The 14,390-nt window shown below is 44.8% G+C and overlaps 1 protein-coding gene across 18 annotated transcripts in view; it reads left to right on the top strand.

The window, feature by feature from the left end:
• obscnb (obscurin, cytoskeletal calmodulin and titin-interacting RhoGEF b) overlaps window positions 1-14,390 on the top strand; it is a 129,027-nt gene that overhangs the window by 100,242 nt on the left and 14,395 nt on the right. For all 18 annotated transcript variants that reach the window (XM_045224782.1, XM_045224779.1, XM_045224778.1 and 15 more), the window contains 11 exons: window positions 5,410-5,700; window positions 5,947-6,219; window positions 6,640-8,001; window positions 11,221-11,502; window positions 11,593-11,674; window positions 11,827-11,948; window positions 12,204-12,401; window positions 12,560-12,592; window positions 12,907-13,005; window positions 13,202-13,420; window positions 13,636-13,803. In XM_045224782.1, coding sequence (XP_045080717.1) covers window positions 5,410-5,700; window positions 5,947-6,219; window positions 6,640-8,001; window positions 11,221-11,502; window positions 11,593-11,674; window positions 11,827-11,948; window positions 12,204-12,401; window positions 12,560-12,592; window positions 12,907-13,005; window positions 13,202-13,420; window positions 13,636-13,803 — 3,129 coding nt within the window. The remainder of the gene's footprint in view (window positions 1-5,409; window positions 5,701-5,946; window positions 6,220-6,639; window positions 8,002-11,220; window positions 11,503-11,592; window positions 11,675-11,826; window positions 11,949-12,203; window positions 12,402-12,559; window positions 12,593-12,906; window positions 13,006-13,201; window positions 13,421-13,635; window positions 13,804-14,390) is intronic.

Below are 14,390 nucleotides of genomic sequence, written 5' to 3'. Positions count from 1 at the left end.
AGAAGCCTAAGTATTGTTTTCTATTAGTTTACTCCAAATATATTGGGGATTGGAAAAGATGCATACAATTACATTGATAGAACCCACAGTCTATCTGCAATATTAAAGCTGATCTTCCTCACGGTGGGTGTGTGGACTACATACACCTGCGTCCAATACCAGGCAAGTTAACCACTTCTTAATTGTTGCCCTAATAGTGGTAAGTGGTATATTTATTATTTTTGCAATGTTTTTGTACCCATTGCCTGATTTTGAAGGTCAGCAACCATTTCTCTCTTCATTTGTGAGCTCTTTGCCTTTTCCCATGCTGATGGATGACAAAGGGATTTTACATGCCTGTTAACTCATTTTTATACCCCAGTGAAACAGGAAGCCATGGAAGGCCACAATATAGTTCCTTAAACTGAGATTAACTTAAAAAGTTGAATGATTTTATTTTATTTATTAGAATCTTTGGGGGTGCTTGTTAAACAAAATCTCTTTCTGAGCTTTCAGAAATAATTCAGGACCTTTGGACTTTTTCCACATTTTGTTATGTATAAAAGAAAAAACTATCATATTTACATAAGTATTCAGACCCTTTATTCAGTACTTTGTTGAAGCACCTTTGGCAGCTATTACAGCCTCGAGTCTTCATGGGTATGACGCTACAAGCTTGGCACACCTGTAATTGGGGAGTTTCTCCCATTCTTCTCTGCAGATCCTCTCAAGCTCTGTCAGGTTGGATGGGGAGCGTCGCTGCACAGCTATTTTCAGGTCTCTCCAGAGATGTTCGATCAGGTTCAAGTCCGGGCTCTGGCTGGGCCACTCAAGGACATTCAGAGACTTGTCCTGAAGCCACTCCTGCATTGTCTTGGCTGTTTGCTTAGGGTCGGTATCCTATTGGAAGGCGAACCTTCTCCCCAGTCTGAGGTCCTGAGTGCTCTGGAGTAGGTTTTCATCAAGGATCTTGCTGTACTTTGGTCTGTTCATCTTTCCTTTGACCCTGACTAGTCTCCCAGTCCCTGCCGCTGAAATACATCCCCACAGCATGATGCTGCCACCACCATGCTTCACCGTAGGGATGGTGCCAGGTTTCCTCCAGACGTGAATCTTGTTTCTCATGGTCTGAGAGTCCTTTAGGTGCCTTTTGGCAAACTCCAAGCGGGCTGTCATGTACATTTTACTGAAGAGTGGCTTCCGTCTGGCCACTCTACTATAAAGGCCTGATTTGTGGAGTGCTGCAGAGATGGTTGTCCTTCTGGAAGATTCTCCCATCTCCACAGAGGAACTCTGGAGCTCTGTCAGAGTGACCATTGGGTTCTTGGTCACCTTCCTGACCAAGGCCCTTCTCCCCCGATTGATCAGTTTGGCTGGGCGGCCAGCTCTAGGAAGAATCTTTGTGGTTCCAAACGTCTTACATTTAAGAATGATGGAGGCCACTGTGTTCTTGGGGACCTTCAATGCTGCAGACAATTTTTGGTACCCTTCCCCAGATCTGTGCCTCGAGACAATCCTGTTTCAGAGCTCTACGGAGGGGATGGCTGCCGTTTTACAGGCTCCTAACCAACTGTGCTATTTTATTCGTTTTTTTGCATTGTTTAACTTATCTTTTTTTATTTATTGTGTACATAATGTTGCTGCTACAATCTCTTATGACCGAAAATAACTTCTGGACATCAGAACAGTGATTACTCACCTCGCACTGGACTAATAATTTTTCTTTAACGAGTCTGAAGCAAAGGATATACTGCTTTCTCGGGAACGGGCCCAAATCCCCGTCATTTGCTTGAAGATAAGACGGAGAAAAAGGGGGCGGAGGTCGGGCTGCCTTCTGAGAATTCGTAGGCGAGTGAGTAAACTTCCACTACCATCAGTTCTATTGGCCAACGTGCAATCATTGGAAAACAAATTGGATGATCTACGATCAAGAATATCCTACCAATGGGACATTAAAAACAGTAATATCTTATGTTTCACTGAGTCGTGGCTGAACGACGACACGGATAATATAGAGCTGTCGGGATTTTCCATGCATCGGCAAGACAGAGAAGCTACATCTGGTAAGATGAAGGGCGGGGGTATGTCTATTTGTCAATAACAGCTGGTGCACGATGTCTAATATTAAAGAAGTCTCAAGGTATTGCTCGCCTGAGTAGAGTACCTTATGATAAAATGTAGACCACACTATCTACCAAGAGAGTTCTCATCTATATTGTTCGTAGCCGTCTATTTACCACCACAAACTGATGCTGGCACTAAGACCGCACTCAACAAGCTGTTATAAGGCCATAAGCAAACAAGAAAATGCTCATCCAGAAGCGGGGCTCCTAGTGGCCGGGGACTTTAATGCAGGCAAACTTAAATCCATTTTACCTTATTTCTAGCAGCATGTCACCAGAGGAAAAAAACTCTAGACCACCTTTACTCCACACACAGAAACGCATACAAAGCTCTCCCTCGCCCTCCATTTGGCAAATCTGACCATAATTCTATCCTCCTGATTCCTGCTTACAAGCAAAAACTAAAGCAGGAAGTACCAGTGACTCGCTCAACACAGAAGTGGCCAGATTTACATTTTAGTCATTTAGCAGACGCTCTTATCCAGAGTGCATACATTATTTTATTTGTTTATTTTTTCATACTGGCCCCCCGTGGGAATCGAACCCACAACCCTGGCATTGCAAACGCCATGTTCTACCAACTGAGCTACATCCCTGCCGGCCATTCCCTCCCCTACCCTGGACGACGCTGGGCCAATTGTGCGCCGCCCCATGGGTCTCCCGGTTGCGGCCGGCTACGACAGAGCCTGGATTCAAACCAGGATCTCTAGTGGCACAGCTAGCACTGCGATGCAGTGCCTTAGACCACTGCGCCACTCGGATGATGCGGATGCTACGCTACAGGACTGTTTTGCTAGCACAGACTGGAATATGTTCCGGGATTCATCCAATGGCATTGAGGAGTGTACCACCTCAGTCATCGGCTTCATCAATAAGTGCATCGACGACGTCATCTCCACAGTGACAGTATGTACATATCCCAACCAGAAGCTATGGATTACAGGCAACATCCGCATCGAGCTAAAGGCTAGAGCTGCTGCTTTCAAGGAGCGGGACACTAATCTGGACGATTATAAGAAATTCCGCTACGTCCTCAGATGAACCATCAAACAAGCAAAGCGTCAATAGAGGATTAAGATTGAATCCTACTACACCGGCTCTGACGCTCGTCGGATGAGGCAGGGCTTGAAAACTATTACGGACTACAAAGGAAAACCCAGCCGCAAGTTTCCCAGGGACGCGAGCCTACCAGACAAGCTAAATGCCTTTTATGCTCGCTTCGAGGCTAGCAACACTGAAGCATGCATGAGAGCACTAGCTGTTCTGGATGACTGTGTAATAACACTCTCGGTAGCCGATGTGAGCAAGACCTTTAAACAGGTCAACATTCACATAGCTGTGGGGCCAGACGGATTACCAGGACGTGTACTCAATTCATGCACGAACCAACTGGAAAGTGTCTTCACTGACATTTTCAACCTCTCCCTGACCGCGTATGTAATACCTACATGTTTCAAGCAGACCACCATAGTCCCAGTGCCCAAGGAAGTGAAGGTAAGCTGTCTAAATGATTACCTCCCCGTAGCACTAATGTCGGTAGTCATGAGGTGCTTTGAAAGGCTGGTCATGGCTCACATCAACAGCATCATCCCGGATACCCTACACCCATTCCAATTCGCATATCGCCCCAACAGATCCACAGATGACGCAATCTCAATCGCACTCCACACTGCCATTTCCCACCTGGACAAAAGGAACACCTATGTGAGAATGCTGTTCATTGACTACAGCTCAGCGTTCAACACCATAGTGCCTACAAAGCTCATCACTAAGCTAAGGACCCTGGGACTAAACACCTCCCTCTGCAACTGGATCCTGGACATCCTGACAGGCCACCCCCAGGTGGTAAGGGTATGCAACAACACATCTGCCACGCTGATCCTCAACACTGGGGCCCCTCAGGGGTGCATGCTTAGTCCTCTCCTGTACTCCCTGTTCACCCACGACTGCGTGGCCAAACACGACTCCAACACCATCATTAAAAGGTTGCTGATGACACAACAGTGGTAGGCCTGATCACCGACAATGATGAGACAGCCTATAGAGAGGAGGTTCGAGACCTGGCAGTGTGGTGCCAGGACAACCTCTCCCTCAATGTGAGCAAGACAACAGAGCTGATCGTGGACTACAGGAAAAGGCGGTCCAAACAGGCCCTCATTAACATCGACGGGTATGTAGTGGAGCGGGTCGAGAGTTTTCAAGTTCCTTGTTGTCCATATTACCAACAAACTATCATGGTCCAAACACACCAAGACAGTCGTAAAGAGGACAACACCTTTCCCCCTCAGGAGACTGAAAATATTTGGCATGGGTCCCCAGATCCTCAAAAAGTTATACAGCTGCAACATCGAGAGCATCCTGACCGGTTGCATCACCGCCTGGTATGGCAACTGCTCGGCATCTGACCGTAAGGCTTTAGTGTAGTGCGTACGGCCCATTACATCACTGGGGCCAAGCTTCCTGCCATCCAGGACCTATATACTAGGCGGTGTCAGAGGAAAGCCCAAAATATTGTCAAAGACTCCAGTCTCCCAAGTCATAGACTGTTCTCTCCGTTACCGTTTATTTGGTAAATACTTTCTTAACTCTTTCTTGAACTGCATTGTTGGTTAAGGGCTTATAAGTAAGCATTTCACGGTAAGGTCTACACCTGTTTTTTCGGCTCATGTGACAAATAACGTTTGATTTGACCTCATGGCTTTGCTCTGACATGCACTGTCAACTGTGGGACCTTATATAGACAGGTGTGTACCTTTTTTTATGTCCAGTCAATTGAATTTACCACAGGTGGACTCCGATCAAGTTGTAGAAACATCTCAAGGAGGATCAATAAAACAGGATGCACCTGAGCTCAATTTCGAGTCTCATAGCAAAGGATCTGAATACTTATGTAAATAAGGTGTTTCAGTTTTTTATGTTTTATAAATTTGCAAAGAAATCTAAACTGTTTTGCTTTGTCATTATGGATTATTGTGTGTAGATTGATAGGAAATTGTTTTATTTAATCAATTTTAGAATAAGGCTGTAACATAACAAAATGTGGAAAAAGTCAATGGGTCTGAATACTTTCCGAATGCACTGTATATATTGTATTTTTTGGAGCATACAATACAGCTCAGTATTTGAATTATTTATTTTATACAGTATTTTTTGCTAATCTTTAACGAGGGTGCCAATCATTTTGGACCAGACTAGCTTTCTCCAGGGAAGCAAAATGCAATCTTTTTAGATCCATTTCCCTCTCTTTCTCCTATTCATCTCTCTTCAAACCCACCACTGACCCATTCTCCCTCCTCTCCTTATTTAGCCGTTCCAGACCCCCCGGAGGACCCAGAGCTGGTCAGTAAGCGTAAACAGGGGGTGACCCTGTCCTGGTTCACACCCCTGAGTGACGGAGGCAGCCCCATTCTGGGTTACAGGGTGGAGATGAGGCTGGCGGACAGCGCCCTCTGGCTTCCGTGCCATGCAGAGCCTGTGTGTAACACAGAGTTCTCTGTGGATAACCTCAACCCAGGGAGCGGCTACAGGTTCAGGGTGGCAGCCATCAACAGAGCTGGGATTGGAGAACCTGTCCAGCTGCCTCAGAACGTTCAGCTGGGTGAGTTGGTTATATGATGTGCTCAAACCTGAGCCAACAAAGATATTTCTATATGGCTCTGTCTCAAGCCCAGCTTGTTGAACAACATAATTATAACTTAGCCTAGATAATGTATGTGTTAGTTACATCATTTGGATACAACCCAGGTGAGTCCAATACATTTACCATTGGCATGAATTGTATATGTAGTGTCCCATTTATTGGAAAAAATATATCAATCAATCAATCAATTGTTTTGTTCCACAGAGGCTCCAGTCACAGTGACCCAGCAGTTGGCCTGTCCAGACTTGCAGGAGGGTAAGATGGCCCGTGTGGAGTGCCAGCTCTCTGCTGAGGGCAGCTCGGTCACCTGGCTCAAAGACAACAAGGAGCTGGAGTTTGGGGTCAAATACCAGGTCACCATCGAGGGCAAGACACAAGTGCTGCTGATCAAAGACTTTGAGTCTGCTGACCAGGGCGTGTACACCTGTGTGGCCTCAGACGAGGCAGAAAGCTCCATTAATCTCAACCTACCAACAGGTACATACTCCCAAACAAGCCAGAATATTATACCATGCAACTTGGTTTTTCCATCAGCTCGCATTTATTTATTGTGAAACTCTTGTAAGCTATACTCCTCAAACCGAACTGGAAGCTTGGTGGAGATGTGTTTGTTATTTGAGGGTTAAGTTAAAGGTAAGTTGGTCAGCTAGTTCTAGCAGATAGTGATGGTGAGCTCATTCCTCAAAAAGATGTGTGGACACACTACTCCTATCAGAAAATAATCTAGTCCTACAGTTATTTACCACTACATGATCAATATAGATCAAGTTCTTATAGATGTAGTGTGTGTGTGTGTGTGTGTGTGTGTGTGTGTGTGTGTGTTTTGGGGCTGCTATACTATAGATGTTACAGGTGTCAGTTTGCTGCATATAACATTCCATTGTGACCTGGTTGTAGGTGGAGATGGGGTTAAGTTGGAGGAGGGGGCCCAGCCCAGCCTGCCTCCTGAGGCTGCCTCTGAGGGTGATGTCCACGCGCTGTGGGAGGCCCTGGCCAAGAAACGTCGCATGAGCCGAGAACCCACCCTCGACTCCATCACTGAGCTGCCTGATGAGGAGGACAAGGAGCCCAAAACACCCAAGGAACCAGTCAAGGAGAAGAAAGCCCCAGAGAAGGTGAACGAAAAGGAGAAGGAGAAGGTTGTGGAGCCTGTCATCATCGCAAAGAAGAAGGATTTGGATACCAACCTGCACACCAGCTCTGAGGATGAGTCCAGGGCTCCAACGCTGGTGTCCCACCTGAAGAAGAGCAGCATGTCCTCCCTCTCTGTGTCCAACCAGACAGAGTCCATCTCAACTGAGAAGTTATATGCACAGTTTGAGGTGAAAGAGCAGACCTCAGTGCAACAGACCTCAGTGCAACAGACCACTGTCCTACAGACCTCATCTTCGGGACAGCAGATCACAGCACAGACCACAAAGATCACTGAGTGTAGTAATGAGGAGGATGAAGAAAAGGGGCTGCTGGATGCTGCTGTCAAGATCCAGGCTGCCTTCAAGGGCTACAAGGCCCGCAAGGATATGTGTCCAGTCTTCAAGGACGTCTTCAAGGACCAGACCAAGGAGCCCAATGGCACCATCCACCTGGAGTGTGTGGTTGAGGGCAAGCCCGACAAGGTGCGCTGGCTGAAGGACGGCGAGCCCCTTGTGGACAGCAAACACCACCACATCGACATCTACAATGATGGCACCTGCTCTCTGGTCATCACCGCCGTTACCACCAAGGACACGGGCATCTACACATGTGAGGTCACCAACAAGTTCGGGATGACCATCCACAGCGGCAAGGTGACAGTAGGCTCGGCCCGGGAGGCATCTGGAAGAAGGCCCCTGACCATGGGCTACAGCGCCGACAGCGAGGCAGACAGCTCGTCGGCAGAAAGCGAGATCGATGAGTCTTTGAGGCAGGCCAGCAAACGGCTGCGCCGCCTCCTCCGCACACACCTGCCGGCCACGTCGGAGGAGGAGTCATTCGTCAGCTGTGATGATGAGGCTGAGCTGCAGGCCCCCGACCCTAAATCGTACCGCGAGGACGAGCGCTACATCTACATCCGCTTCGACACGCGGTCTGAGGCCCAGGTGGCATCTCTGCACTTTCAGGAGATGTTCACGGCCCAGGGGATGCCTGTGGAGACCACCATTCAGGAGGCTGGACCTCTCAAAGTGGAGCTGCGCATCATGAAGATGGGATACAACAAAGATGGCTCTGCAACACCCACACAGGAGAAGCAGCTGCCCACGTTCATGACAGGAGCCCCGGGTAGGAAAACCAGAGAGTAGGGGAGAACTGGGACGAAAGTAACACTTTTAGTATTTTTTACTAATTACTCAGAGTTCGATAGACCTAGAGACACCACATTTTATTACAAAAACGTATATATATCCTCCACCATTAGCAACTGTAATTTCCAATCTAGGGTAAATCAGTTCAAATTAAATAGACAGAGAACAGAACTACCGCAATGTTACTTTTGTATCTGCCGGCGGGGCGGGAGTAACAGCCTTGGGATGGAGGTAACAGCTGGCGAGAAGTGCACAATCTGTCTGATCTCCATGTTTCTGGTTTGTAATGCTCGTTCCTTTCAACAAATGTACTATCAGCCATCATTTCCTGTTTGTATCGATTTGAATAATTAGTGTTCTAGGTTTGAAATGTATGAAAATGAACCATGCGTCAACATCGCAATGTTGCGCAACCACAGTATTTTGCTTTAAAATATTAATCGGACTAAAATGGATCACATAATAGCTATATTAGGCATCATTTCATAATCTCACTTTAATCCAACTGGAGTGTATGGCGGAGGAAAAGCCTTACAAGGTGCACTGGCTGAAGGACGGCGAGCAACCAATCAGGTGCGCCCCAGATGTCCTTGTCATGCACGCTCCTCGTGTCTTGATAGAATGATTGTTTTGAATCTCTTCCCAAACGTCAAACTCATCATGATTATCACATTTCTATGGCTTGACACAAGGTAATTGACCCCCAGAGTCATTAAGATATTTATTTTTAACCACTCTAACCCGTCGATAAAAGCTTATGTGAGAAGCTGATCCATCAAGTCAATTGATTAAGGCATAATTCTATTGATGTCATATATCATTTTCAAACATTGTCACTAGTTGATATTTTTCCAACATTATAAAGGCATTATGAACTAGAGGAGACAACTTAAACTTTTGTATTTGTTTTATTCCAGGTCATCGGTTAACATTGTGTTACTTTTGTCCCACCCCCGTCTCTCCTATAGTTTCTCGCAGGCTAACACCCAAGAATAGCTAACATAATACTTCAAACCTATGCTGTCATTTAGTTACTAGATGGGTTAAGAAAATGACATATTTTTGGAACCTTAAACAACTAAACACAACTCTACAACCGAAAAACCCTTCAATTTAATTTTTCTTACATCGCTCAAAACACTTTTTGTTGATAACTTGACGAAACATGGTCGGACTGGGCAGGGAGCACGACCTCTGCATTAGGAACGTGCTGACTTCACTACGTCATTCTAGCTTCTGTGTTATCTGAGAAAATGGGTGTGTTAATTTCCGCCTTGTTACTTTCGTCCCGGCTCTCCTTTACTCTCTCTGTACATACTGTATTAGATCATTTGAAAATAATTTGGAATTAAATAGTAATTTGATGTCTATTAAATTCAATAATGTTGTAGCCCATTCCATTCAGTATGAAAAATTAACAAGTTAAATCACAAAAAGACTGTAATTCAGGAAAGGTCATATTGATTTGAAGTCAATCAATGTATGACATTGAAGTAGTGTTTATTTTGCTTGAATAATATAATTCACATTTCAATGTGTTTTCATTCCCCAAAAAATTGCTTTCGCTTGTTAGCAAAGTATTCAGACCGCTTGACTTTTTCCACATTTTGTTACGTTACAGCCTTATTCTAAAATTGATTAAATTGTTTTTTCCCCTCATCAATCTACACACAATACCCCATAATGACAAAGCAAAAACAGGTTTTTAGAAATTTTCGCAAATGTATTAAAAATAAAAAAACGGAAATATTACATTTACATAAGTATTCAGACCCTTTACTCAGTACTTTGTTGAAGCACCTTTGGCAGCGATTACAGCCTCAAGTCTTCTTTGGTATGACGCTACAAGCTTGGCACACCTGTATTTGGGGAGTTTCTCCCATTTTTCTCTGCAGAGCCTCTCAAGCTCTGTCAGGTTGGATGAGGAGCGTTGCTGCGCAGGTCTCTCCAGAGATGTTAGATCGGGTTCAAGTCCGGACTCTGGCTGGGCCACTCAAGGACATTCAGACTTGTCCTGAAGCCACTTAGGGTCGTTGTCCTGTTGGAAGGTGAACCTTCGCCCCAGTTTGAGGTCCTGAGCGCTCTGGAGCAGGTTTTCATCAAGGATCTCTCTGTACTTTGCTCCGTTCATCTTTCCCTCGATCCTGACTAGTCTCCTTGCTGCTGAAAAACATCCCCACAGCATGATGCTGCCACCCCCATGCTTCACCGTAGGGATGGTGCCAGGTTTCCTCCAGACGTGACACTTGGCATTCAGGCCAAAGAGTTCAATCTTGGTTTCATCCGACCAGAGAATCTTGTTTCTCATTGTCTGAAAGTCTTTAGGTGCCTTTTGGCAAACTCCAAGCAGGCTGTCATGTGCCTTTTTTTTATGTCCAATCAATCAAATTTACCACAGGTGGACTCCAATCAAGTTGTAAAAACATCTCAAGGATGATCAATGGAAACAGGATGCACCTGAGCTCAATTTCGAGTCCCATAGCAAAGGGTCTGAATACTTATGTAAATAAGGTATTTAGGTTTTTTATTTTTAATACATTTGTTAATTTCTAAAAACCTGTTTCCACTTTGCATTATGGGGTATGATGTGTAGATTGCTGAGGATGTTTTTAAACATTTAATCCATTTTAGAATAAGGCTGTAACATAACAAAATGTGGAAAAAGTAAATGGGTCTGAGTACTTTCCTATTGCACTGTAAGTCTGTACTTGCTAAATTAATGTTTACAATGTCCTCATCTAGCCTTTTATCCTGCTTTTCCTTGAGTGTTCCATGTGATTACTACAGTACCTTGTCTGTCTTTGTGTGTGGCTTAATGTTAGTTTTCTCTTGCCAAAAAGTATATATTTCAGTCTTGTTAGTGTGTGATTTCTTTGGTATGTTTGGTTGGATGTAGTGTTTTTATGTCCTCACATGAATATTTTTTATGACCGGTATACTCCCACACCATTCTGTTGTTGGGGTATGCCCACACCATTCCAACACAGAAAAGCTACTTTTTAACATACTTATTAAACATTTTTGGAAGGGGAAGGTATTTCACTCATATTGTAATTAATTATAGGTCATACAGTATTTTATAGAAATCTTGAAACACTGGACAGTTATTTTAAACTCCTGCATAATTATAAAAACTCCTAACTTATTTTTGTGCATAACTGATTGCCCCTCTCCTCTGTCCCTGTCCCTCCCCCAGCGGCCCCAGTCTTCCTGACCGAACTCCAGAGCCAGGACGTGCCTGACGGTAACCCGGTCAGCTTCGACTGCGTGGTGATCGGAAAGCCTCCACCCAGCGTGCGTTGGTTCAAGGACGGGAAGCTCCTGGAGGAGAATGACCACTACATGATCAACGAGGACCAGGAGGGCTGCCACCAGCTGATCATCACCACCGTGCTGCCTTCTGACATGGGTGTCTACCGCTGCATGGCCGAGAACACCAGTGGCATCGCTTCCACTAAGGCCGAGCTCAGGGTTGACAGTGAGTACAGAACATATTAGATTGATTGATTGGTTGGTTGATTAATTGATTGATTGCAAGTCATTGTCTAATACATCTCTCTTTCCTCAGTGTCTTGCAGCTCAGACTACGATACTGCAGCTGATGCCACTGAGACAGGCTCCTACATCAGTGCCAAAGGCTACATGTCTAGGTGAGTGAGACAACCCAGCTTACAAGGCCTTTGATTTTGACTTCAACCTTCTTTACAATGGAATCCTGATTCCTAATAGTACCTTAAACGTTTCACTGGTCGTGTTGCTCCTTTACTGACAGCTTTACTCTCTGGCTATCTTCTCCCCTCAGGGAAACCGAAGCGTTTGAGTCTGTGGCAGAGGATGAGCAGATGCCACAAGTACTGGATGAGCTCCATGATGTGCATGTCAGCCCAGGCTCACCCATCGCTAAGATGCAGCTGAAAGTCAAAGGTTGGTCTGTGGGTTACTCTCCACCACTTCTGCATTAGTCACACCAAAACCCTGTTAGACTACATTGTCTCTGCACAGGAACTTCAGAGGTCCATTCCATAACTTAAATAGAGAGGAATTTACTATAGCCATGTTTACCTAGACCTGATAGTACCCTTAGAGGAGCTAAGATAGCCAAGTGAACACTACTGCCCCCACGGCAGGCAAGTCAGAGGCAATACAGTTATTTGTTTACTTTCTGTTGATATTTCCCAGGTTTCCCCACGCCCAGAGTGTACTGGTTCAAGGACGGCATACCGCTGCGTTCCTCAGACAGGATCCTGCTGCTGGACAAGAGAGACATCCACAGTCTGGAGGTCCTGGAGGTGAAGAGGGAGGACACAGGAGAGTACTCTGCCTACATCAGCAACGCTGCTGGATCAGCATACTCCTCTGCTAGGCTACTGGTTCTGGGTAGGTCTACTCATGACTGAAAGGTTTATGTTGAGAGGGATCCCTGTCTTCTACTTTGGATAAAGTCTTCAGTCTACATTGCGATATGCATGTTATTTTATACACAACACAACATTCTTGTATTTACTGAATAATTCATGGTGACCCTCTTTCAACAGGTCCAGGAGAGCTCACACCTGTAGAAAAGCACGGTATGTAATTATCATTCAATAATATCAATTGATTCATTCTTATGCTGTTACCTATATTTTGTACATTTGACATTTTAGCAGACGCTCTAATCCAGAGCAATTTATTGGAGCAATTACAGTTAGGTGCCTTGCTCAAGGGCACATTGACAGATTTTTAATCTAGTCGTCTTAGGGATTCGAACCAGCGACCTTTGGTTACTGGCCCAATGCTCTTAAACGCTAGACTACCTGCCGCCCCAATAACATGTCACACTGTTCTGAATTGTGAGCTATGTGATGATGACGCTGTTCTGCATCCATGTTTTACTTCCTAGATACCAAGGTGCCTCTGGTGCCGCCACGGTTGCTGGAGAAGTTCAGCAACAGGAAGGTGAAACAGGGAGCTAGTGTCACCCTGTCAGTCAGCGTGGAAGGTACTGTATCCACAACACTGTTCTCTTTTGCCAGGACCAGAATCAGTGTCATATGAGAGATAAGCTTCCATAAAGGATATGGTCATTCATCATACAAAAATACATGCCAGTCCACAGACTGCTGTTAGGAGAGACTATTCATCATACAACATGCATGTGAATACCCAAGTCCCACTATCTTCCTCACCTCTCCAAGGTTCTCCCACCCCCATGGTGACGTGGCTGAAAGAGGAGTCTGCTGAGGACGTGTTGTGGATCAAGCCAGACACTAAGGGCTATAAGGTGGCCAGCTCTGGGCGCCAACACAGCCTCATCCTCATGGATGTGGGTTCTGAGCACGCGGGCACCTACACCTGCATAGCCACCAACAGGGCCGGACAGTCCATCTGCACTGCCCACTTTGCCGTAGAGGATGGTAAGAAACTTGTTTGTTTGTTTGGATCCCCATTAGCTGTTACAATAGCAACAGGTAGTCTTGCTTGGGGTCCACAATACATATTATGGAATAGGAAAACATACTGACACATGCTTTTATAATCATACATAATAAAGATAATAATGTAGTACATGTGGCAGACAGCAAGTTCTAATGTGAAACATTCCTAATGTATTATCTGCTTTCTGTCGTAGCGTCACGACCCAAGGAAGAGACCAAAATCCCTCTGGGTATTACTATCAGCCCTCCAGAGGAGGATGCTGGCAGAAAAATGCCTTATCTAGGTGAAGTTGGAACAGAAGAGTTTCTTATGAAGCTCACCTCCCAGATCACAGAGATGGTATCTGCCAAGATCAGCCAAGGTGAGTTAAAATGTGTCACAGACTATTCCATCAAAGCTCCAAAATAGGGGACAGTGAGAACATTTTCCTATTCAATTTAAATAAATGTTCTTCCACTATTCATGTGGATTTAAGGTAAAGTAAATGCCTTTGTGATTTGATTTGAATTTATTTTGAATTTATGTGTTTCCTTTAATTTGCCTCTAGTTACTTATAGAATAGGTCATTTAAAATTAATATTTCCAATTTAATATCTGGGAAATAATGGTGGAATACTCCTGATGTATTAGAAAGTTTGCTGTGTGTGCTTTTATTGCAGGCAAAAACATTTGCATTTGTACATCTCTGGTAATACAGAGTATGTTCTTATACTGTTTTATAGCATAACAAAAATATATACATTGCCGTTGATGAAGTCTATATTCAAATTGTATATATGCATTGCCTTTGTAATTTTATAATTCTGTCATAAACACTAAGTTATTTATGTCATGTTATGACAAGTTACTCTTATCCCACATGCAGTCCATCAGTCACAGGGCCAGCTAACATGCCAACATTCGTTGGATACAGCTGCACTGCTGCATCAGTGGATATGTCAGTTCCTA

This window comes from Coregonus clupeaformis, chromosome 14 (genome assembly GCF_020615455.1).
Source record: "Coregonus clupeaformis isolate EN_2021a chromosome 14, ASM2061545v1, whole genome shotgun sequence".
Taxonomy (NCBI): Eukaryota; Metazoa; Chordata; class Actinopteri; order Salmoniformes; family Salmonidae; genus Coregonus; species Coregonus clupeaformis.
The sequence above is the reverse complement of the archived record's forward strand: the minus strand, read 5'-3'. Positions and strand labels throughout refer to the sequence as shown.